The sequence below is a fragment of the Rasamsonia byssochlamydoides genome (genome assembly GCF_041956645.1).
Source record: "Rasamsonia byssochlamydoides strain NRRL 3658 unplaced genomic scaffold VTN77scaffold_5, whole genome shotgun sequence".
Lineage (NCBI taxonomy): Eukaryota > Fungi > Ascomycota > Eurotiomycetes > Eurotiales > Trichocomaceae > Rasamsonia > Rasamsonia byssochlamydoides.
This window is the reverse complement of record NW_027192388.1, coordinates 238,391-259,870: the sequence shown is the minus strand read 5'-3', so window position 1 is coordinate 259,870 and position 21,480 is coordinate 238,391. Positions and strand designations below refer to the sequence as shown.

At 50.1% G+C, this 21,480-nt stretch overlaps 10 protein-coding genes across 10 annotated transcripts; 5 read left to right on the top strand and 5 right to left on the bottom strand.

Moving 5' to 3' along the window:
- Positions 1 to 353: 353 nt before the first annotated feature.
- VTN77DRAFT_6460 (uncharacterized protein) lies at positions 354 to 1,763 on the top strand (the record flags this gene model as incomplete). Its single annotated transcript, XM_069422741.1, has 4 exons — positions 354 to 368; positions 427 to 578; positions 641 to 1,702; positions 1,751 to 1,763. The coding sequence occupies 4 exons, from the start codon at positions 354 to 356 to the stop codon at positions 1,761 to 1,763; spliced, it is 1,242 nt and encodes a 413-aa protein (XP_069281370.1).
- Positions 1,764 to 2,894: 1,131 nt separating this feature from the next.
- VTN77DRAFT_6459 (uncharacterized protein) lies at positions 2,895 to 4,799 on the bottom strand (the record flags this gene model as incomplete). The annotated part of the gene is made up of 1 exon (XM_069422739.1): positions 2,895 to 4,799. One exon carries the CDS (start codon positions 4,797 to 4,799, stop codon positions 2,895 to 2,897), a length of 1,905 nt encoding a protein of 634 aa, XP_069281369.1.
- A 1,173-nt stretch (positions 4,800 to 5,972) lies between these two features.
- Positions 5,973 to 7,613, bottom strand: VTN77DRAFT_6458 (uncharacterized protein; the record flags this gene model as incomplete). The annotated part of the gene is made up of 1 exon (XM_069422738.1): positions 5,973 to 7,613. The coding sequence occupies one exon, from the start codon at positions 7,611 to 7,613 to the stop codon at positions 5,973 to 5,975; it is 1,641 nt and encodes a 546-aa protein (XP_069281368.1).
- Positions 7,614 to 8,601: 988 nt separating this feature from the next.
- VTN77DRAFT_6457 (uncharacterized protein) lies at positions 8,602 to 9,122 on the top strand (the record flags this gene model as incomplete). Its single annotated transcript, XM_069422737.1, has 4 exons — positions 8,602 to 8,675; positions 8,793 to 8,824; positions 8,887 to 9,041; positions 9,114 to 9,122. 4 exons carry the CDS (start codon positions 8,602 to 8,604, stop codon positions 9,120 to 9,122), a joined length of 270 nt encoding a protein of 89 aa, XP_069281367.1.
- A 963-nt stretch (positions 9,123 to 10,085) lies between these two features.
- Positions 10,086 to 10,565, top strand: VTN77DRAFT_6456 (uncharacterized protein; the record flags this gene model as incomplete). Its single annotated transcript, XM_069422736.1, has 1 exon — positions 10,086 to 10,565. The coding sequence occupies one exon, from the start codon at positions 10,086 to 10,088 to the stop codon at positions 10,563 to 10,565; it is 480 nt and encodes a 159-aa protein (XP_069281366.1).
- Positions 10,566 to 10,841: 276 nt separating this feature from the next.
- Positions 10,842 to 11,661, bottom strand: VTN77DRAFT_6455 (uncharacterized protein; the record flags this gene model as incomplete). The annotated part of the gene is made up of 3 exons (XM_069422735.1): positions 10,842 to 10,901; positions 10,976 to 11,175; positions 11,382 to 11,661. The coding sequence occupies 3 exons, from the start codon at positions 11,659 to 11,661 to the stop codon at positions 10,842 to 10,844; spliced, it is 540 nt and encodes a 179-aa protein (XP_069281365.1).
- A 1,494-nt stretch (positions 11,662 to 13,155) lies between these two features.
- On the top strand, positions 13,156 to 14,288 carry VTN77DRAFT_6454 (uncharacterized protein; the record flags this gene model as incomplete). The annotated part of the gene is made up of 6 exons (XM_069422734.1): positions 13,156 to 13,188; positions 13,284 to 13,291; positions 13,632 to 13,669; positions 13,724 to 13,838; positions 13,906 to 14,087; positions 14,152 to 14,288. The coding sequence occupies 6 exons, from the start codon at positions 13,156 to 13,158 to the stop codon at positions 14,286 to 14,288; spliced, it is 513 nt and encodes a 170-aa protein (XP_069281364.1).
- Positions 14,289 to 15,231: 943 nt separating this feature from the next.
- Positions 15,232 to 15,962, bottom strand: VTN77DRAFT_6453 (uncharacterized protein; the record flags this gene model as incomplete). Its single annotated transcript, XM_069422733.1, has 3 exons — positions 15,232 to 15,553; positions 15,676 to 15,824; positions 15,912 to 15,962. 3 exons carry the CDS (start codon positions 15,960 to 15,962, stop codon positions 15,232 to 15,234), a joined length of 522 nt encoding a protein of 173 aa, XP_069281363.1.
- A 1,072-nt stretch (positions 15,963 to 17,034) lies between these two features.
- On the top strand, positions 17,035 to 18,283 carry VTN77DRAFT_6452 (uncharacterized protein; the record flags this gene model as incomplete). The annotated part of the gene is made up of 3 exons (XM_069422732.1): positions 17,035 to 17,060; positions 17,220 to 17,787; positions 17,906 to 18,283. 3 exons carry the CDS (start codon positions 17,035 to 17,037, stop codon positions 18,281 to 18,283), a joined length of 972 nt encoding a protein of 323 aa, XP_069281362.1.
- A 548-nt stretch (positions 18,284 to 18,831) lies between these two features.
- Positions 18,832 to 19,779, bottom strand: VTN77DRAFT_6451 (uncharacterized protein; the record flags this gene model as incomplete). The annotated part of the gene is made up of 2 exons (XM_069422731.1): positions 18,832 to 19,452; positions 19,513 to 19,779. The coding sequence occupies 2 exons, from the start codon at positions 19,777 to 19,779 to the stop codon at positions 18,832 to 18,834; spliced, it is 888 nt and encodes a 295-aa protein (XP_069281361.1).
- Between the last annotated feature and the right edge of the window lie 1,701 nt (positions 19,780 to 21,480).

Sequence of the window (21,480 nt, the reverse complement as noted above, 5' to 3'; positions counted from 1 at the left end):
TTTGTGGGGCTCGTGTCCAGCTGGTATTGCTTCCCCAGATTATTCACACACATCAGGAGAGTTGCCTGGTTATACAGGAACTGCCCATCTTATACCCCTCCTGGTCTTTAGTCTGGCGCATTCATCAGAGTACTGCGACCGGCATCTGGCATCAAAGACAAGGACCTGCAAGATCCCAATTAAGAGAGCGCAATCTGGCGCCCAACCCGAGAACATAGCGGGGACCCCTGTTAAATTCTCAAATTCTCCAATCGCAATTCCAATCTGGACAACACCGGCAGGGCCTTCGATTGTCACGTCTTTGGTTTCCAGGTTTGTTCTGACCTGTAGATCATCCAGCTTTCTGCGACACCATGTTCAGCTCCTCGGTAAGATACCACATTTCTCCATAGTGACCTTCGTTCTTCATACTGATTCTCTCTGTAGAAACCTTATACAGCCGTCACTGTCCAGATCGAGCGGCTCACCAGTGAACAATATGAGATTGATGATTCGAGTGGAATCGTGGACCTGATCGAGGTCATCCGGATACAGGCTACTGGCCCAAGTGAGGCAAGTCGCGCACTCCGAAAGAAACTGTTAGTGATCCAAGCTGGTCTATCGTCTATTCAACGCTGGTCTAACTAATGTAATGCGGCAGAAAATATGGAAATCTCCATCGGCAATTACGGGCTTTGACCATTCTGGACTACTTGATTCAAAATGCTGGAGACCGGTTTCTACGGGGATTTGCAGACGAGCCTCTTCTGGAACGCTTACGGATTGCTGCTACCGACCCGGTGTCCGACCCCGAGGTGAGGGCAAAATGCAAGCAGCTTTTTGCACAGTGGGCAACGACGTACAAAGACAAGCCTGGAATGGAGGGGATTACGGCGCTCTATAGACAGCTTCCAAAACGGAAGCAACCGGCGCGACAGGCACAAGCCAAGGTTCTGCGGGAGACGGTGCCCCAAGAGGAGCCCCCGATGGGACATTCCGTGTCGATATCGGTCGGGGAGGGACCGTCGACGCTTCTGAGTTCACCAACAACATCAAAATCAAAGCCCTCCAAACGCTCCTCTCTCATTCTCAGCTCGTCCTCAAAGAAGAAAGATAAAGATAGACGACATACTCCGAAGCCATTCAATTTCGAGAAGGAGAAGCCGGAGATTATGCAGACGATCGCATCCTCCTCGGTAGCGAGCACCAACCTGCTGAATGCGCTCAAACTGGTCAATCGGGAAACCCGTCGGGTGAGCGACGACGCGGAGGTGATGACTCAGTTCGAGCGATGCAAGCAGCTGCGGCGCCAGATTCTGCGGTACATCCAACACATCGAAACGGGCGACTTGCTGGGCAGTCTGATTCACGCCAACGAAGAGCTGGTCACGGCGCTGATGGCGTTCGAGGTTCTGGACAAGAGTGTTGACTACGACAGCGACAGCGAGGACGAATACAACAGCCCGCGCTCGCCCACCTCGCGCGGTCTGAACGAGAGTTTCGCGGGCCTCGTCATCAACCCGCCCAAACCGCCCCGACCGCCGCGGCCGGCCAGCATGCCGTATTTCCCGAAGTCGTCGTACCAGACGTCGCCGTTTGCTGCCAATGACCTCGAGAGCGCGAGCGAGACGGAGCATGAAGATGAAGATGACGACGACGACAACCCGTTTGGAGATAAGAATGCGATCCACACGCCAGCTGTGGAAATAGCGCAGCCGACATGGTAAGGCGGCCTTTATAGTGGTAATAGTCATAAACTGATATTTTCTAGGCGAGAGGTCTAGTGATGTCACGTTACTTTCTTGCTTGCTTGCTTGCTTGTTTTCTTTTTTGGTTCGCCCTCTTCGTGTCTCAGACAACCCATCTAGCGTTTTTGGATCTTGTATTTGTCCCTGGCTAAGCACACACCCCATGTTGATTGGAAGTTCGAAGCTCGTTGCTTTTTTGTTTCTCTCTCTCTCTCTCTCTCACTTCACTACCCCGTCCTTTTCTTCTTTCTCTCCGAACACGACTTTTTGATGGCTGGCAATGAATGGATGAATGGATAGATGGATGAATATATGATAATGTGCAATTGATCTCAGTATATATGACCTCAATGAATACGTACCTCCCTCACTCACTCAGTAACTCAAAGTTTTTCTTTTCTTTTCTTGAAATTGGAATATGACGAACAGCGTTGTGCGCCTGTAGTAGTAACACGTGTATGTACTGAACTGCGCTGTTCTGTCCTGTCCTGTTCTCTGCATTATTAGGCACCTCATATCTGACAAGTACGGACATGGGGATGGAATGGATTAAGAAGGGATATTTACTTGATATATTGGAAGGTATTGGATTGGATAGGGTATTTCAAGTGGATCAATTGATTGAAGCAATCAATCAATCAATCAATTTCATCGCCAGAAGGGGAAAAAAGGAATGAACGAATGAATGCCATCCATGATGAAAAACCCTAGTCTGCCAGAAAAAGCTATCAAAGTAAAGTGTGTGTGTGAGAGAGAGAGGGAGGGAGAAGATAATCCAACGTCACTCACTCACTCATTCACACACCTTTTTAAAAAGATTTTGCTTTGCCTCTGGTACAATATACACAACAAGCCTTAAGTTAAACGACTCGCTCCGTTTTCTCATATATATAATACCGAATCCCTAGATCCAAGATTCAAGTTCAAAGATCCAAGATGCTATATATATACCTATGTACGTACCTAGGTACACTGCTAGACTAGACTGGACTGGACTGGACTGAGAAGAGAGAAATACCAAGAGAAAAAAAAAACCAAGAAGAAAAGAAAAAGAAAAAGCAAGAAAAAGAAAAGGGGTATATAGTATACTAGGTACTTCGCTATAAAGAGCAAAAAAAAAGCAACAGCAACAGCGAAAACAGGCCACTACTTCTGTCCGTCTGTCCGTCACAACACCTTCACCTTCATCCACTCACTCGTCCCAACACCCAGATTGAGCCCGTTGCGCGCCCACCACCGCCTTACGCGCTCTTCGGCGCCAGACACTGGGTCCGCGTCTTCGAGCGCCTCTTCGATGTCGCACGTCTTGAACTCCACGCGCAGGCCGCTGCGGCGCCACCATTCGAGTACGTCGTCGTGTCCGTTCTTGGTCGCGCCGACGAGCACCTGGTTGTCGAAGATCATCTTCGGGCCCTTGAGGCGGTGCCAGAGCTCGAGCACGTGGACGTGGCCGTGCGTGCTGGCGATGCGGGCCACGGATTCCGAATGCGTGTAAGGGATCCCCGATGCATCCCACCAGGCGAGGGAGGCGGTCTTGCCGGACTGCGCGGCTAGAAGGACTGATTTGCCTACTTTCAGCGGAATGGGGCGTGATGGGGGCGCATTGGCGGACGCGTTCTTCCACCACTCTAACACCGCGACGTGACCCTCTGCGCTGGCGGATTCGAGAGCTCGTTCTGTATATCGAAGTGGCAGACCTGACGTGCGCCACCACTCCAGCACGTGCACAAAGCCAGCGCGTGAGGCACCGTCCATGGCGTCAGCGATGTACTCCTTCGTGGGCAGAGCCGCGGAATCACGCCACCACGTGAGAATGGTCGGGTTGCCGTAGATGGCAGAAGCACGGTACGGGAGGTTGGTCAAACGGGCAGTCGTCCAGAAGAGGTCCAGGTGGTTCTCCGACAGATACGTGAGAATGTCCGTCCTCGAGAACTTGAAGATCAGGTGACACGCCAGGTCCGACAGCGGCTTCCATCGGGGCAGGGCCTCGATTCGAGATTTGATGGCAGCAAAGGAACCTCGGAGGATCGTGTACTCCAAGGATGCAGGGGTCGACATCTTCAGGATGTGTTGCTGCCACTCCTTCGGCACCGGGAGTTTGGTGGGAATGCCAACCGCTTTGGCAATCTCCCAGTCTCCGAGGTGTTCTTCGAAAATAATTAGCCACAGCTCCAGAGGCAGCGAATTGGGGGGTCTGTTCTCCGGCTTTCTGGCCACCTGTTTTCCCACCTGGGCGACACAACTGTCACACTGCTTTTCAGGCTGTTTTGGTTTCGCTGTCGGCTCATCGCAAACGGCTCCGCTAACCTGGCCGCCTTCGCTTGTCGGAGACAATCCAAGCGTCTTGTGGACGACTTTTTCGAATTCCTCTCTTCCTTCCCAAGGCAGCTGGGTAATTTCCTCGGGGCCAACAAGTTTCCACTGAAGAGGAGGTATGACAATAACCCAAGGCCAAAACCGCTTGATCTCGCTGAGCTGCCTCTCACTCAATGGATTCGTCCACTCGGCGACCGTCATTCCGGGAATGAGGAGCACTGGCTTCTTCGAATCCCAACCCCGAAGGAGGGCGAGGGTCAACGTATTGGTGAGGCCAGACAGCATCGCTCCTAAGGTGCCCGCATCGATGGGAGCAACGATGAGTAGGTCGGCCCATTCACCCAATTCCGCCGCCTTGGCCCGCAGCCATTTTCGAGGACCCGTCTTCTTATCGAAGGTGTGGCAATCGACCGAGTCCATGTAATGTGGGATCCGGTTTGCACCGGCGAGCAGCGCCGATGGCTCTTCATCCGTGATCAAACGGAGCTCGACATCCGGATTCTGAACCAGACATGGAAGGAAGTTGTCGACAAAGGCGCTCTCCGTAGACAGAAGCACCCGTTTCCGCCGCCTGGAGGCCCCTACTGCATCGGTCTGCTGAGAAGCCGCCGTTCTGAGGTGTCCGTCGGGATCCCCGCCGTCCCCAGCACTATCTCCGTCGGAGTCGCCGTCGACGGCCATCTCTCGCACGCATACTCGCTTCGGGCCGATATTCTTTGATTCCTCTGTCACGTCGGCTTTCAAGCCAACTGCCATATCACAATACATATATAACGGACGAATAAAATGATCGTATCCGCGTCACACTCCTATGTATACTCCCGTCAAGTCGTAACTCGAAGGTATATCTCACAGCTGCCAACTCCTGCTTCTCCCACTACACTTTCTTGTCTTGATGCTAGTCCAGTACCGACAGGTTCAGTTCAACATTCGGACGTATAGGACGGACGGTAAAGACAGGCGGATTTGGCTTGACTTGACTCCTTAAATCCCGATCCCGAGGCGGGAATAACGCGTGTGGTCTGGCCAGACGACTTGTACCAACAAGGTCGTCCTGTACGGTGCCTGACCAGGTATGAGGAAGCGGTGTGTCGAGAGCTGACTGGGTAAGCGCAAAGACAGAAACAGGATAACTAAGCCAGCGAGTCGTCAACTAAATTATGCCCCCGACTGACTTTGTTGTGCTGTCTGTGCTTGTTCCCCGTCGCCACGTTTCTCGTTCTCGCTCGGGTTCGATAGTATCGCCACAGCGCGCAGTTTCGATCGGTAGCGTAGCGGTGCGGTATAGTTAACCTCGCAATTCAGCCAACGTGAATGAATGTTCGAACGGTTCAGGCGGGCAACGAACGACGTCGGAATCGGCTGGGAAGGAGACTCGAATCGACCGTGTCTTCCATTCCTCGAAGATCAGCCGGGCTGGAATCATAAGATCGAAAGAGGTTCTCGAGGGTAATTAAATTGAGATAGGTAACATCAACCAACTTCCCCCCAGCATTGGCTTGCAGTAAGTTTGTTAGCGCTGGCCGTGCCCGATTCGCGGGTGCTGGATGGTCTGGGTGGGCCATCGCCAGCAAGGGCGGTCTGCAGACAATGAATTGAATTGATTTGACTTCACGGAGACGTAAGTTGTTAGTTAACCCGTCAATAACCGAGTCTGCCAGCACATTGCACAAGATTATTCATCCGAGTACTGCGCTACATCTATGGCCAGAACTTCGACTATCAAAAGAGTGCTCCGTACATAATGCAGTTATCAATCCAGAAGTCAAGTCTATGGTTGTCTATCAAGATCTTAACAATACTCTATTGACCAGCGTCTATATGTGTATAGATGGGCATATACAGTAGTACAACGGGCATTTCGACATGCCGATCTTGAAGATACGATTTCCGTTTTCTATCTTCATGATTAGCTAGATTGATATCAACTCAGCGCCGTGCCAAGTTGGTGTGCAATTTATGCTGCTTCATAGCCACGCTGACCAGCCCAGCGAGTACCGTAAGCCCCAGCAGCGTGATGAACACTGCGCGCAGGGAGTCCATGTAAGCGTCCAAAACCCCCTGTCGCCAGTCTACAGGCACCCTGCGGATCTCATCCAGACTGTCGCGAATCTTGGGGATTAGCTCATCTGCTTCCTTGCGGCCACCGAAACGGGACCACAGCTCCGACTTCAGGATATTCTGAAACACGGCAGATGCAATCGTAATGCCAATGGTGCTCCCCGTGCTGCGGAAGGCATACGAGGCAGAGGTCACGACGGAATGGTGCTGGTGGTCAACGGCAGAGATGAGTGCCACGAGAGTCACGGTGAGCATGGACCCGTAGCCGACTCCAAGCACAAAGAGGCAGACAAACGCCAGCCACGAGGCGGAGGATAGGGTAAAGGTGCAGGTTACCGCCGTAGATCCGACCAAGAGAACCATGCTGATGTGACTCATCAGCATGTATTTGCCAGTAGCCCGCATCAGTATCCCGGAACCTAGAGATCCCAGGGACGTGCCCACGGCCTGGGGCACCAGGCGCACTCCGGCAGCCGTCGCGGAGTGGCCCTGAACTTGGAAGTAAAGCGGCACATAGTACAGCAACCCGAAGACCCCCATGGTGGAGAACCAGTTTGTAAGACAAGCAGAAAACACCGTCCGGTCCAGCAGCAGCCGGACGGGGATCACCGGCTCCGAAGCAATCTTGTCTTCAACGTAGATGAAGATGACCAAGAAGACAGCGGAGAGAGGTAGGCTCGTGAGGACCAGAGGATGCATCCATGGCACCTGGTTGCCTCCTGCATTCAGACCCAGCAGTAGCAAGACCAGAGAGGTGACGAGAGTGAGCGCGCCGAGGAAATCCACCCTCTTGATCTTCGACTTGTCCGTCTCCTTCACCGGAATGTTCACCATAAACGCAACAAGCAGACCCGAGATGGCAACGAAAGGAACCTGAATCAAAAATGCCCACCGCCAGCTGAGCGCATCGTTCATGAACCCTCCAAACACCCCGCCTAGCCCCATGCCCGCCCCGTAGCAGAGGTTTCCAATCCCCTGCCACACTCCTCGACGACGGAGAGGAACCAAGTCTGACGTGACGAACGTAGAAATCGCAGTCAGGCCACCACCACCGATCCCAGCGACCACCCGTCCCAGAATCATCATCCATTCTTCCGTCGCGAGCCCACAGATCAAATTGCCAATGCCAAAGAAGATATTGGACACGACGAGCCCGGCGCGTCGCGAGAAGATATCCGTCAGTCGGCCGCTCAGAGGCTGGAAGGCAGCGTTCGAGATCAGGTAGGCGGTCGCCAGCCACGACAGGAGGGAGAGCGAGTTGAAGTAGGATGAAATTGGCACCGAGAGAGTTGCAACGACGGTGCCATCCAACGCGGCCAGGAAGACGCCCAGCCAGATGCTGCTCAGGACCAGGATCAATTCCTTTGTCGTCGGCTCTTTGGCAAGGGGAATGCCGTCTGCTGCGACATCATGAGTTGAACTCTGGCCCTGGAGAAGCGGAGTCTCCTCTGTCGCTACCGTCGGCGGAAGACGCGTGAGGCCGTCAGATTCTGGATCCTCGGGCGGCATTGTGTATCAAGACGATCCAGCAGGAGAAACTCGGGATTGAAGGCGGTATTCTAGGCTCCCTGATTACAGCAGCATTGCTGTTGGTCGTATCCGACGGAACGTGCAATAAAAATCTCGTGGACAAGTGGAATATGACGTTGTCACGTTGGGCGATGCCAGCTTGAGATCTTAGTGTTGCTCCACTCTAGTCTCTCGCCGATAGCGGGGAAAACGGGAATCGATCACGGCTTGTTGAAGCCGCGTTTCAAAGAATTCATCACTGTCAATAACATCGAGAAGAGTATCGTTTTCTCATTGTAGTCGTTTGACCTCGGATCACTTTTCATGGGTATTTTCGCTCGCTTCCACTCAGCTCATCACTCGAGTTGACGGAGGAGTCTCCATACTACTGTAGTAGATTGTCGCATTTGCCAATTAAGGACATGCTTTCTTCTGTGAAATATACTTGTTTATCGAATGGCTGTACAGAAAAAATTGCAATGCTCAACTGAATGCGTGCAAGAGGAGCTATGTGCCATGATTGCAGCAATCAGGAGATATATGCAGTGACCATCACGCGACTAGCAGCAGTCTCACCCAGAGTCTGCTGACATCACGTCACCAATCCAGCGACCTCTGTCAACGGATTGATTACCTCGGTTCCCTTTTCCCCGAAATCTGGAGACCCTGGCTGCCACTCACATAGCCCCATCAATTAGCGTTGAATCAATCATGCCACAGGCTCAAAGGCTCTCCACATTGTCTTGTGGGGTGGTATTATCCGGATGTTGGAATATACGATATTACCGGGGTTTCCTGCCGGGGGGTAATAATTAAGAGGATGCTTTGTCCTCTCCTACAACTAAGCAAATAATAACTTATTATTATAAGATACGATATCAAAGCAGATATCGTTTCAACCTCCTCAGATTTAATCGCCATTCTTGCGACGATAAAGTTATCAGCGCCCAGCGAGCTTTCTGACGAGAGACCAGCCGCTCCGCTCAAGATGCAACTATTCGCAACGTCCTCTGGCCCTGGCCCTACTCGGGGCTCTTTCAAGATCGGACGTATTGGACGACTGTATGCTCTGCCTTACCTTACTGTTTCCAGTCTGACCACATGCTTGACAACCTTGGAATAAAGCTTCTATTGATCCTGTGCTGATTCCTGTTCGTCGCGTCTGTCTGTCTGTCTCAGATGTCTTCCCGTAGTGGCCGTCTTAAGCATCGGTTTGTCTCGCCTAGATTATTCCCGAAAACAAACGAGGAAGTCTAACACATACCTGATATAGGCTTCGGCATATCAAACTACCGTGACAGTCGCCTTCAGAGAGAATACCATCTCATCCAAGAAGAGGAGCGTCTACGGCGGAATGCGCAGCTGATGGACGCATACGGCGACAAGACCAGTCTGGAAGATATTCAACGTGCGCTGGAGCAGTACAAGGTATATGCCAGTGGGGATTTTCCACGGAGTCTCATGCTGTCGCTCGTACTGATGTCATACTCTTTATTCTAGGAGAACTAAGAAACGCACATTACCTACCTATGTATTTTCTACATACGTACATACCTTCATCTGGCGTTGGAGTTAGCTGGAGTTTAGGATTTCATGCTTGATTGATTGATTGCATTTTATGGGCGTCTGTTGTTTGATTGAAGCTATTTTGTCAGTGACCGCGGGTTTCTTTGGATTCTCCATTCTCCATTCTCAACTGGGAAGAAAGAAATGCAGGCATTTCCTTGTCAGTATCAAATTGTCTCTGAAAGAGAAAATGGACAATCAGTATCCAGCAATCCTGCTATTTAAACTTCTATTGATAGTATTCACTATCTATTCCGACTTATATGCCTTTCCAAAAGGAATCTGTCCGTGGTCTGTCTTTGTCCATAAGGATTGAAAAGAAATGTCAGCACTGCCTGCCCAGGCAGCAGGATGTGACTGCCCGGTTGAATTCGCTGGGTGAATCCAGGCCTCAAATTAAATTGTGAACCTTCTTTGGTTTGTTGACCAACCAATGAATCACTTCTCAAAACCTCTATCTACTAACAAACGCTTATCTCCTTCTCTCCAGCGACTTTGTCTCTTCAAAGATGAAATCGCGGCCGTGGTCCCAGAGGACAACGACTTCCACCATCGCATGTCATCTTTCTACCCCACCCGAATCAGTCACTGGATCCCATTGATCTGCTCTAGCCAGGGAAACTCCACCTGGCACGTTTTCGAGATCTCGAGGTTTTTAGCCAACAAAATCACAGGTCTCTACGCGTGGTATGGTGCTCCGGTAGGCAGCTTGACGCCGAGGCCCGCCAGGACCTCAAGGCTCTGTTTCCCAAGACAACGACGGCCGGGACCCCCACGGAAGAGGTATTCCAAGGAGGGGAGAAGAAATGGTTCCTACGAGTGGATTATTGCAGCGCCAAGGACAGTCAAGCGGGTCATTCTGTCGTCGAGAGTGTCGAAGATGTCATCGACCGTCTGTACACCTCCATGCGAGCCGTTCGCGCTATTCGCGATGTCCTGGAGGAAGAAGAACCTCTCGGGAAGCCCAAAATCATCTTGCTGCCTTTCAACCCCGACATGAATCCGGCGCGGGAAAGTCGCGTCTTTTGTCCCCCGCGACTTTCGAGACCTGCCGCTATTTCTCAATACCGTTGGTGGGCGCCTCTGGATCTCGACGATCAGACATCCGCCACCGACCAAGCGTTGGCTATTTACTCAGCTGCATGCGATATCTATCAAGACATCATCAAACATGCTGCGCAGCTTAGTGACCGTTGGGTGCTCGACACAATGAATAAGGAAGGGTTTACATTCGACGTGTTGAGGACGCCTTCTGGCCAGATACAGCTGATAGAGATCAATCCATTCGGTGCGATGAGCGGGTGCGAAAGCTGTCTCCGGTGGATCGATGACGGAAGACAGCTCTACGGCTTGGAGTCAGAGGTGGAGTTGCGATACGCTGTTTGACAGATGAATCACTGCACTATACTCGAATTCGGATACACAGGTCGTTTTGGGAATGAATAATCAGTCTGTCAAGCCAATTTTACCACTAAATATTTCACCCTTCGCTATGAATAAAACGGATATGAGTCTGGAAAGGCACCTTGCATTGATGCGCAAAGTGACGCTTTTACATGGATTTTATCCTGCATAGTAATGAATTGAAGACACTTACCTCGTCTCAAGGTTTAGTTCATGCATCCTGTTTGATTTTCTCGATGAGAGTATTGACTACATCCTCTAGCCAAAAGCTGGTGTCATCGAATACGAAACAATAAGTTGGTCATCAGTTTTGAAGCACTGAAGAAGAAGAATACATATAAGTCATCTTACTCTAAAGTGACACAAGAAAAGAATTTCTTAATGGTACTTACTCTCCACAATCCTCCCACACCTTCATCCAAACCGGGAGCAAAGACACTATTGACATAACAGAATACGGAGTCGGTGTCTTTGCAATCCAGCTTTTTCCGAAGGAATTTGACGACTGTCTCGAACTTTTGCGAGGCACTGATCTTGAACACGCGGTTCTTGAGGATCGGTGCGGATGGTAGAGGTTGGAATCGGACGGTTACTACGCGCCGTCAGTAGAAGATATACGAAAAGAAACAAGTGTGCCAAAATCCACAATATTTCAACATAAGGGGGAATGAAAAGAGAGGTATGGTTGTTAAAGGTCTAGGAAGAATGACAACAAAAAAACAAAAAAAAAACGAACAGATAAAAGACATCCAAGTTGAAGAGCAGCACATGGACAATTTAGGATATCTAGTAAATTACCTTTCCCAGTATCTACAGCTTCCGCATCGGCCAGAGCCTGGGTCGCATCCCGCGGCAGGCCCGTAAGCACGACCGAAGCGGACATCGTCAGCGGCATATCGGCACCATGTTCCTCGTCCGGAATCGGCGTCGTTCCTCCAGCTGCGGCGGTGTCACCGCTAGATGCTGGACTGCTGACGACTCGAGGTCTGTGTGACAGACCAGGCGAGGAAGTTGTTGCTACTGGTGGCCTGGGGGAGTTGCGACGAGAGCCGTCTGAAGGTGGGGAAGAGGGGTCCATAATAAATAATTGCGAGTGGTGAAGACGGCAGTTCTGAGGATCTGACTAGCAAAGATCAGAATATACTGATGAGAAATCCTCTACTGCAAACAATATGAAGCATAACAGAGATGTTGGTAAATTAAGACAGTCATGGTCTTGGCAGTCAGTGTGGTCCGGAGGAGGGAAACAGAGGTTACAGCTCAGCGAATCAGCTTCCGGCGTGTTTCTCTGCACCACATCCCAACTGAAACGGAGGACTGACTATATGAGCTAAAGCTGACTTGTGATTCAGATTCCAGTTTATCGTTATTATCGATCCGGCTGGGCCAGATACTATTGAAAGCCTAGTATCCTTTAAACCCCGATATTGGGATAGTATATAATGTTATTGACCTCACTCAAAAATAGGTACCTTTCTCATTTACCACTCTGTACGGAGTAATTACTCCGTACCTGCATACGGAGTAGGACCTATGGCAATGCATATCTCCATTGCCAAAGGATGAGTCGTTCATGTAAAGTCTGGAGGCTGTTCACAGACAAGATTGTGTTAATTCCACCTAGTCACATTCCTCTATGTCCACTTGAAAATATTCCTCAATATGCTCACAGTTCAACTCAGATGTGTGAGAGTGTGCTGAATTTAGTAGGTCATAGGGGAAGGAATTAAAATGAGGGAAATGAGAGAGTCTAGAAAACAGACTCGATATAGAGAACTTATCGTGATTGGATAGCATCACAGCCATTTTTTGCCTCACATTGCCCTCTTAGCTGCCACCAATCAATCGGTGGAAATTCGGCGTCATGACGACCCAAGGATCTGGAGATGAGAACAAACTGCTGCAAATCCGGAACACTCGACTTAGCCTTGGATACCTGTCATACCTGGGACATGACTCCACGCTCCACAACGCCTTGGCGTCGGAGGCAGTCCCGTCTCATCCGGAATAGAAAGAACATCGAAGTAATGACTGATCGTTGCCAACTCCTGTGTCAGAGGAAGAAGAAGTAGCTCAGTCCAGCCTGCAAGATAAAGATTCCTGACCTGTTTGAAAGAAAGCTTGAGAAGACCTCAAGTTGAGTGCTGGCTCTGCCCAGATCGATAACGCAGCGGACCAGTGGGGCACATGACCAGTTGGCCGTGACTGCAGGCTCCATCCGCCGTGCCTATCGCCGAGAGGTATCATCATCGTCCCTCCCGCCTTCGACTTCCCTTGTCCTCCTTCTCCATCTCAACCAGCAATCAGTGTCCTCTATACCAGTCTCTCTCGCCATAAGCAACTCCTAGCCTTCCTCTCTCTTCCAAGCGCCAACCCATCTGCCAACCTCGATACTTTCGTCTTCTTAGCACCGCCAGCTCACCTCCGGTATACCCCGCTCGCTCGTTGCCACCTTGGGAGAACATCCTCTCCTGATCCAGCGTCGAATTTGCGCTTCTAGCTTGACTGTCTTTACCACCAAAAGCTTCTGTTTACTGTCAAATTCCCAACCAGTGCCCTCAAGCCTTCCAAAATGAGTAGCCCAAAGCGGAGGATCGAAACGGATGTAAGTAGTTGCGGATGAATGGCGGAATGGAGGTCAATAGAATCAGGTCAAAGGCAGAAGGGCTGACATATGGATCTGCGTTACTGCTTGAACAGGTCATGAAGTGAGTGCAGCTATGTATCAACACCCCAGGCAAAGTGTTACTAACTCTGCGTAGGATGTAGGTGTCGTCCAGTTTGCCACGAGCCCTGACACATCGAACGATCGTCGGATGCTTTCGGGACTTACGAAGTACAAATTACCGGACCTCTTGATGCTGATAATTTTTGCAGGTTGATGAGTGACTATGAAGTTACTCTTGTTAATGATAACAGTGAGTCTGACGTGCCTGTACTATATCCATTGTGCTTGCTGACCTTATGCTCTCTTAGTGTATGTGACCTACATCGAGTCAACCGCATGAGAATATCGGGTTTGAAGTGATATTGACTGTCTACGTCCAGGCAAGAGTTCTATGTGCGCTTCAAGGGTCCTGAAGAGAGTACGTTGAGCATAAGGATACACGAATTACAATGGTTATTGACCAGGTTAACAGCTCCGTTCGCCGGTGGCCACTGGAAAATCCATGTCGAATTGCCGGATCAGTACCCTTACAAGAGTCCCAGTATCGGCTTCGTCAATCGTATTTTCCATCCCAACATTGATGAGCTGTAAGAGAATCCAGACCTAATCCATTTGGCCTTAATCCATTCTGGCATTCGCTAACTCACTGCGAAGCTCGGGATCTGTCTGCTTGGATGTCATTAATCAGACGTGGTCGCCCATGTACGACATGATCAACATCTTCGAGGTCTTCCTGCCGCAATTGCTACGCTACCCCAATCCTTCTGACCCTCTCAATGGTGAGGCGGCAGCCATGCTCATGAGGGAGCCAAAAGCCTATGATGCCAAAGTACGGGGTATGTACTGTTGCCGATCTTCTTATGATGGAACAAAATTTTGACATGTGCTAAACTTTCACAGAGTATGTTGCCAAGTATGCCACCAAGGAGGCCGTGGATGAGGCCAGCGAAGATTCCGAGTCTGAAGACGAGTTGAGCTCCGTCGGTAGCTACGAATCTGACAGGGAAGAACCTGCTGGGGAGATGGACGACGTCTAATCGCGTTCAACTCGCTCATTCGGCCTGCCTCCACATCCTTGGACATGGCTGGATCCATGACGCATATAACTGCATACCTGCACTATTCCCAGTTTACGATGCAATCTGATTTAACTAGGCTAGCGGGCGTTCTTGTGGAGTTTGTGTCTTTTGCTTTGTTTTCTCTACTCTTTTTTTATCTGTCAGACGGAGGAGGCGACTCGCGTTATCATTGGGAAGGAAGGTCCTCAAGTGCGTTACGGTGTCCAGGATAGTCAACTTTTGCCGCCTATTTCTGCTATCATCAGGCATCGTATCATACATGCTTTGATTTACATATCGTGCTGTTGACTGTTTTCAATTTACCTATTCTATTCTGCTAGTTACCTAGGTACCTTCCTGCCTAATCTATCAGTTACTGCTAGAATTCAAGACATAATACGCTTAACTACAGTAATCGTGTATTTCTTCAGAACTGTATATACATACGTGTATGAGTCTTATTCTATTTATTTATTGTATGAAGTATGTTGCAACTATAAACCAAGCAATCCAGTAGGTAAAGTACCTAGACAACGATGGAGGAAAGAAATAAGAAAGAGAAACAAGAAAGAAAAATGGACTGGCTAGTCCGTCGATTTTTGTCCTGTACACGGTACATGGTACATAGTACATGGTGCATGCATGAGGAAACAGAAGTGACAATCTGACAGAGAGAAAAAAGAAAAGAACGAAGGAAAGGGAAATCAAGACCAATCAATGGTGTGAAGAAGCAAAAGAAAAAAAAAAGGAAAGCAAGCGAGAGTGTGTGATGTGACGAGGACCCAACACGGCGAAAGAAAAAGGAAGGGAAGAAGGGAAAAAAGGTGATGCAAATCAAAATTCGGGGTATATGATGATGATAAAGAAGACGATGATAAGAAGAGAGGATAAACAACCGTGCCGTGCCGTGTCTGTCCTAATTTCAAGTAACCTTCAAAACGCCAAAAAAGTCATTTCCATTATCTTGATCCAATTTCTTTCCTTTCCTCGGTGTGATGACCACTTCCCCCCAGTGCTTCGGGACCGTCGCGGGCTTCTTCTTCTGCGTGGCAGCAGTAGTTCTCTTGGGCTCATGTTGTTGTTGTTGAGTTTCCGAGACGTCGTCTGCATGCTCTGTGATGTGTATTGCTGGCGTCTCGTTACCGCTGGGGACGCGCGTGGATACGATTGATCCGTTGCTTCGTAGTGCTGCGCGCGGCTGCAGGTGCGGTTGGGGCTGGAGAGCCCAGATGTCGATGACGGAGCTGATGTGAAATCAATGCGTTAGTCATTTTTGTTCTGTTTAACCAGTAATTCCGATGATATAGAGGCTGGTTCCCAATTTTTGGCGTGATGCAGAGAAGTACGGGACGAGTGGCTGGCTTACTCTGATGCCCGCTGGCATATCGCCTCCAACGCCTCCCTCTCGCGCTTCAAGTCCTCTGGATCAGCCTGATGTTGGTGCGCATGATTTACGGAGCCATAGCCGTATCCCCCGGGGTAGAGATCATCGTCTAGGAGTCTTGCTGATTCGGACTGGTTCGTGTAAGTCAGTATAAGCTTAAGGGATGCCAGCATCGATGATGAGAAGCTGATGCAGCGAAGTTAATCTGCTCAACTCACATCATGGCTTTCTCGGCGTCCCAAGCCAAGACAGGACAGACAGACGCCCATCTACCCAATCTAGATTATCCAGGCGTCGCTATGGGTATCAAACCAAACCAGAGTACGCTTGATCCAGCGAACGCGATCGCGATAAGTTCCGAAAGAACCCCGAAGCTCCAGAAGGAGAAGATCACAAAAACCTTTGAAAGTCAAGTCAGGTCAATTCCCCAGGGAGGGCACATCACACAAAGGAGTGTATGTGTGTGTGATGTCAAGAAGAAAGCATCAAAAAAAACAAGCGTTGTATTGTTCGCCTTCGCTGCGGCGTGACATGGCGGGTGGCAGGTGACGTTGGACAGTGGCAGGACGATGGCCCGTGCGCGGCCTAATCGATCTCATACTGTAGGTCTTGTCAAGCAAGGCACGCTCTCCATATCGAACAATTTATTCATATGGTCTGCAAAATCATATTAACTAAGAAATAAATTCTTCAATGACGCTACATATTTACTGTCTGTTCAGCAGACTGTAGCGGCAACAGCATGCCTGCCATCATTTGATTGTGGAGCACGGCGCTGATTCCGATAAGAGTAATGATCAAATCGAATTATTATATTATACTTAGCAATAAATCTATAAAGCTGATAGTATCTAGATTGCCCTTCAGTTGCCAACTAAGGTATTACTGGCTATAGCATCGTACTAGATGAGGTACAGTAGAGTAGGCAGATTACTACATATAGCTTTAACCAAGTTATAAAGCCCTATTGCCTCTAGTATAGAACTGCTAGCATTTAATTACATCCACAAGTACGGAGTATTTTTTTTTTCTAATTGCTTTGATTTATTTAATTACTAGCTTTGCTAACTAGAATTGCTCTATAGATTCAAAAATCCAATTTCGTACTGGCGTCATCAACTCTACGGTCGTAATTTGACAGCTGATTGGCCGCCGCGTAAAGGGACTTGGCCGTAACAACCTCCGGGCCGTGGAAACAAGAAAAGTCATCGCATCAATCACAATTTCAAGTCCCTCCGCCCATCCAACGGCAACCTCGCGGGGTGGACTCCAACAGAGCAGTTCCTTATCTAACGAGGTCAGAAGGACGTCGTCTTGGGAAAGTACTACGGGGCAACCACGATGTTCGAACTTCCAGAAGCTAAACGGTGAGAAATTTCCAATTCTCAATGGTCTTTGAAAACTCGAATACATTGCATGATGGGGAGGATTCTCCAACCTGTATCGTGTCTTGCAACATTTTTTTTATTCGCTCAGGCTCGAAGGGTTATATTGATTAGTAGTGCTAATAATTTGAACTCTAATAGCGTCCGTCGCGACGAGATTCTCTCTCCACTGTCATCTGTACCCTCGTCACCAGAACTTCGCGCAGATGATGACGGCCACGCACATGCACATGCACTGCTAGGGAAACTCCTTGATTTCGAGACATTCGATACATTTACTGTTGAGGACCGACAAATAGATACAACAGAGCAAACCGCGCAAAATAGTGTCCAAGATGCTGCCGACGAAGAGCAAGAGCAAGAGTTCGAATTTCGATTATTCAGTAGAAGTGTTCCCGCAAAGCGGACAGCAGAGGACGGTCAAAAACCGCTCGATAGCACCACGACCTACAAAGATGACGGCACGCGCAAGTTGCGCATCCGACTATGCTCGCCGACTCCCGGACCTGCCTCTCTCGAGGAGGGCAAATTTGTGAACCCGTTCCGCGGGTGGCAGTACTATTTCACGACTCCGGCGTTGTGGCGATCTGGTGGTGGTCAACAAGCGGAATCAGATTCTACGGCTGCTGCGGCTGCCAAACGGAAGGAGTACGAGGATGTTGCCGTGAGTGGGAGAGACCTGCTGGAGTTGGCTGGGAAAGGGACTTGGGTAAGTGGATTTCGTTCGTCCCGGTCTGATACTATCTACGTTGTCTCTATTATTCGTTATCTTTTGCACTCCTCCTAAGGAATTATCTAATTGCTAACAATTTTTTCCCCGTTATCAGCCCGGCTGCCACCTTCCATGGCGAGTCATACACCTAAAATCATCCCATGTCAAACTTCCTGCGGGTTCCGCACCAGCACAGAATATCGCTTCGTCTCCCACCAAACCACGGAAGAAGAAACCCGGCAAAAAGCGCCGTATCATCCTGCGCAAGCGTGCCGCGGCCGCCGAAGCCGCCAAGCAAGCCGAGGCCGAGAAGCGGAATAAGAAAAACCGAGAGAAGAAGATCAAGCGGCGCCAGAGGGAGAGGGAGAGGAAAGCCGCTCTCGCTGCTGCTGCTGCTGCGGCTGCTAATACTAATAATACTGCAAATACTACTGCGAATAGTACGTCAGGTGAGGGGACAGGAGCCCCGAGTTCAGAGAGTGGTAGTGGGTGATATCAGGATATTTGTCAAAAAAAAAGCATTGATACCCCTGGTTTGTTTTCTGGGTTCTGCGTAAGAGAATAGAATATAGGAGGATATGGTCCAAAAGAGCAAGTATTAATATTAAGATTTGGTTTGGATACAGTCATTAAGAATAATCCTGGTTGAGATATGAATACATAAGGGAGCGCAGCGCCTGGGAATCACATTTCTCGCAGGGAAAGCAGCTTTCTAAAGCCATTATCCAACCGCGTTATCTTCTGACCCTTGCTTCTTCCCCTGGCTGACGAGGTGGAACTCAGCACTGTCCCCCGTATATCATACGGATAACCTCCTGATCATCGTCGATGCCCGTTGGGCTCAACGGCCCGCCAGGAGAGGATCGGAGTCGGGTCCAGCCCGCTGCTCGTGAGAGCAACACCATATCATACAAGCTCCAAATATCTGAACACCACCTCGTCCGATCCATCGCCATTGAACTCCTCAGCGCCGGGTAATTGACACCCCAGCAACGAGCGTTGCCTAACTCATAGAGCCTCGGAGGAGATACTGTCGGCGAGCTATTTCGGCTGCTCTGTCTCAATCGCCCTCTCAAACTCCTCCAACTCCTCTTTCGCAATGGGATAGGTGTACTCTGGCGAGGGATATTCTCTTCCCTTAACCTCCGCTCTGTACTGTTCGATGCCCTTCATCGCCTCCGCCCAGACATTTGCATACTGCTTGACGAACTTCGGGAGGAACCGGCCTGGCGGGAAATTGCCGCTCATGTCGATCTGCACAAGGACTTGGCCGGAACAGCCGTTCCCAGCGCCAATGCCAATCGTCGGAATCTGCAGCTTCTTCGTGATGATGGCTGCAACCTCGGGCGGCATGGCCTCTAGGACGACCATGAAAGCCCCCGCTTCTTGGACGGCGTATGCATCCTGCAACAATTTGACTGCGCCGGCAGCGAATTTGCCCTGGACGCGGAACCCGCCAAGCGCGTTCTGGCGCTGAGGCGTCAGGCCAATGTGAGCGACGACAGGGATGCCGGCAGTTGTGACCCGTTTGATAGTCGGAGCGATCTCCGTTCCGCCCTCGATCTTGACAGCCTGAACCCGACCCTCTTTTATGATGCGGATCGCCGACTGGACAGCTTGTTCGGGGGACACTTCATAAGATCCCATAGGCAGATCGGCAACCTAGTCGACACATGCCCATTAGCCTCTATCATCGTTTACTAACGGGACGGGTTAACGCACAGTGAAAGCAGACTTCACAGCCCGTGATACACTTCGACAATGGAGAATCATATCATCCAGTGTAACCTCGCTGGTATCTTCCATGCCCAGAGCCACCATTGCCAGACTGTCGCCCACCAGAATCATATCCATGCCGGCTGCGTCCGCGACATGGGCGCTGGGGAAGTCATGCGCCGTAAGCATCGCAATTGGCTCGCCCTTTTGGTAGAGATTGCGCAGGGTGGTGATGGTGACCTTTTTCCGGGCCTTGGTGGGTGCTGCGCCCATTGGAGAATGGGAGCTATAGCGGACCTGGCCATGGGATTGGAATGTGGATGGCGGGGGCGGGCACGGGTATACAGATATCGCAGGCGTCCGCAATGACAACGATACGGGCAGAGTCAGTCGATTGAGACCACCATCACTAGAATGTCTGGAACAAAAAAACCGCAGGGACGACGGCCTGAGACGTGCAGCCGCCCTAGGAGTCATGGCCACCATTCTGTTGGAAACGAATAAGGAAAAATGGCAGGTATTTAAATTATGATGTAATAGTACGCAAGCTGTATGTATATGTACAGTACGGAGTACAATTAAATAAATCGCACCCGACAAATATGTCACTCTGAAATTGAAACGAAGTCAAAGGAAAAATTTTCCAACTCTCGGGACCCAATCCTTCTTTGTGCGCATTTATATATACAGTCCATATCCACTGTGCTGGTATATGCAGCGTAGTCCGGAGCATCTCTGATTACTGTATCAAAAATGATAGGAATCCTTTTCCTGTCGGAATTTGTCGTTTTTCCGAGCCGGAAGATTTCCAAGCCAGGGGCATGGCGGCACGCGCCGAGGTTCTTGCCTGATCGGGGTTAGTCGCTTGCGGAGTGCGTAACCTGTTACCGAACTGGGTAAAAGGCACGACGGACCTTTTAATGCAGGTGATGATACACATACTAGGTACCTAGGTATAAGTTACCGCTGGATCGGAACGGATCGATGTGTTGATGATCCATGGAACATAGTTGCAAGCTGCCTATGAGCGTACTACCTCCTATGGGACTCTTGATTTAACCGGATATCGCGTACTACGATAGGTACTAACCTTCATATACCTACCTAATGTAGCGCCAAGCTGTCTGATTTGCTCTGATTTGACTACTAGGTAAATATCTAGACTAAGTAGCTGATAGGTTTGTCAGCTACATCATGTATGTACAGTACATACATACATCTACAAGACAGACTTGATAATCGTCTTCAGATCCTCATTCGGCAGCTCCAACACCTCATTCGACACCGCCCCCTTCTTATCCCAGTCATTCTCCGTCCGAACATCCAGGTTAGCGCCATAAATCAGCTTTCCAGCACCGCTAAAGTCTCCCTTCTGCAGCTTCTCCTCCGCCTCCTTGACCTCCGCGTCCAGATCGACCTCGTGGATGGTCCACTTCTTCCCCGTGACGTCCTTGAACGCGGCGAGGATCTCGGACTGCGACGTCGTCACGCTGCGCACCCGCAGGATCTTGTTGGCTGTCTTGGGCGCGATCGAGGGAGAAAGGGCCTGGGCGACGGCCCGGCCGACGGTGTCGAGCGTCGTCACGGAAAACGTCACGTCCTTGTACTTGGGGTAGATGGTTGCCTTGCTTTCGGGGATGATGAATCCTGCGAAGCCGATTTTGAGAGCCCTGATTATCGCAGTTAGTCACCTTCCGTAAACTTGTCTCTATAATTATGTACAGGCTGTGTTCGAAAGGCTGGACGAGACGACGCTGCTTACCAATCAAAGAAGAACCCATTGTAGATAACCGTCCACTCGATCCGATCCTGCTTGCTCTCCAGGTACTTCCGCACCTGATCCTTCTGCTTCCACGGCGGGAACCGCTGCTGAGCGACAGCATTGCTTGTATCGCTCCCGAATTCCGACGGAATGAAGCGCTTCACGCCCGCGGCGATGGCGGCATCGATGATCTTGATCTGGTCAAGGAGTAC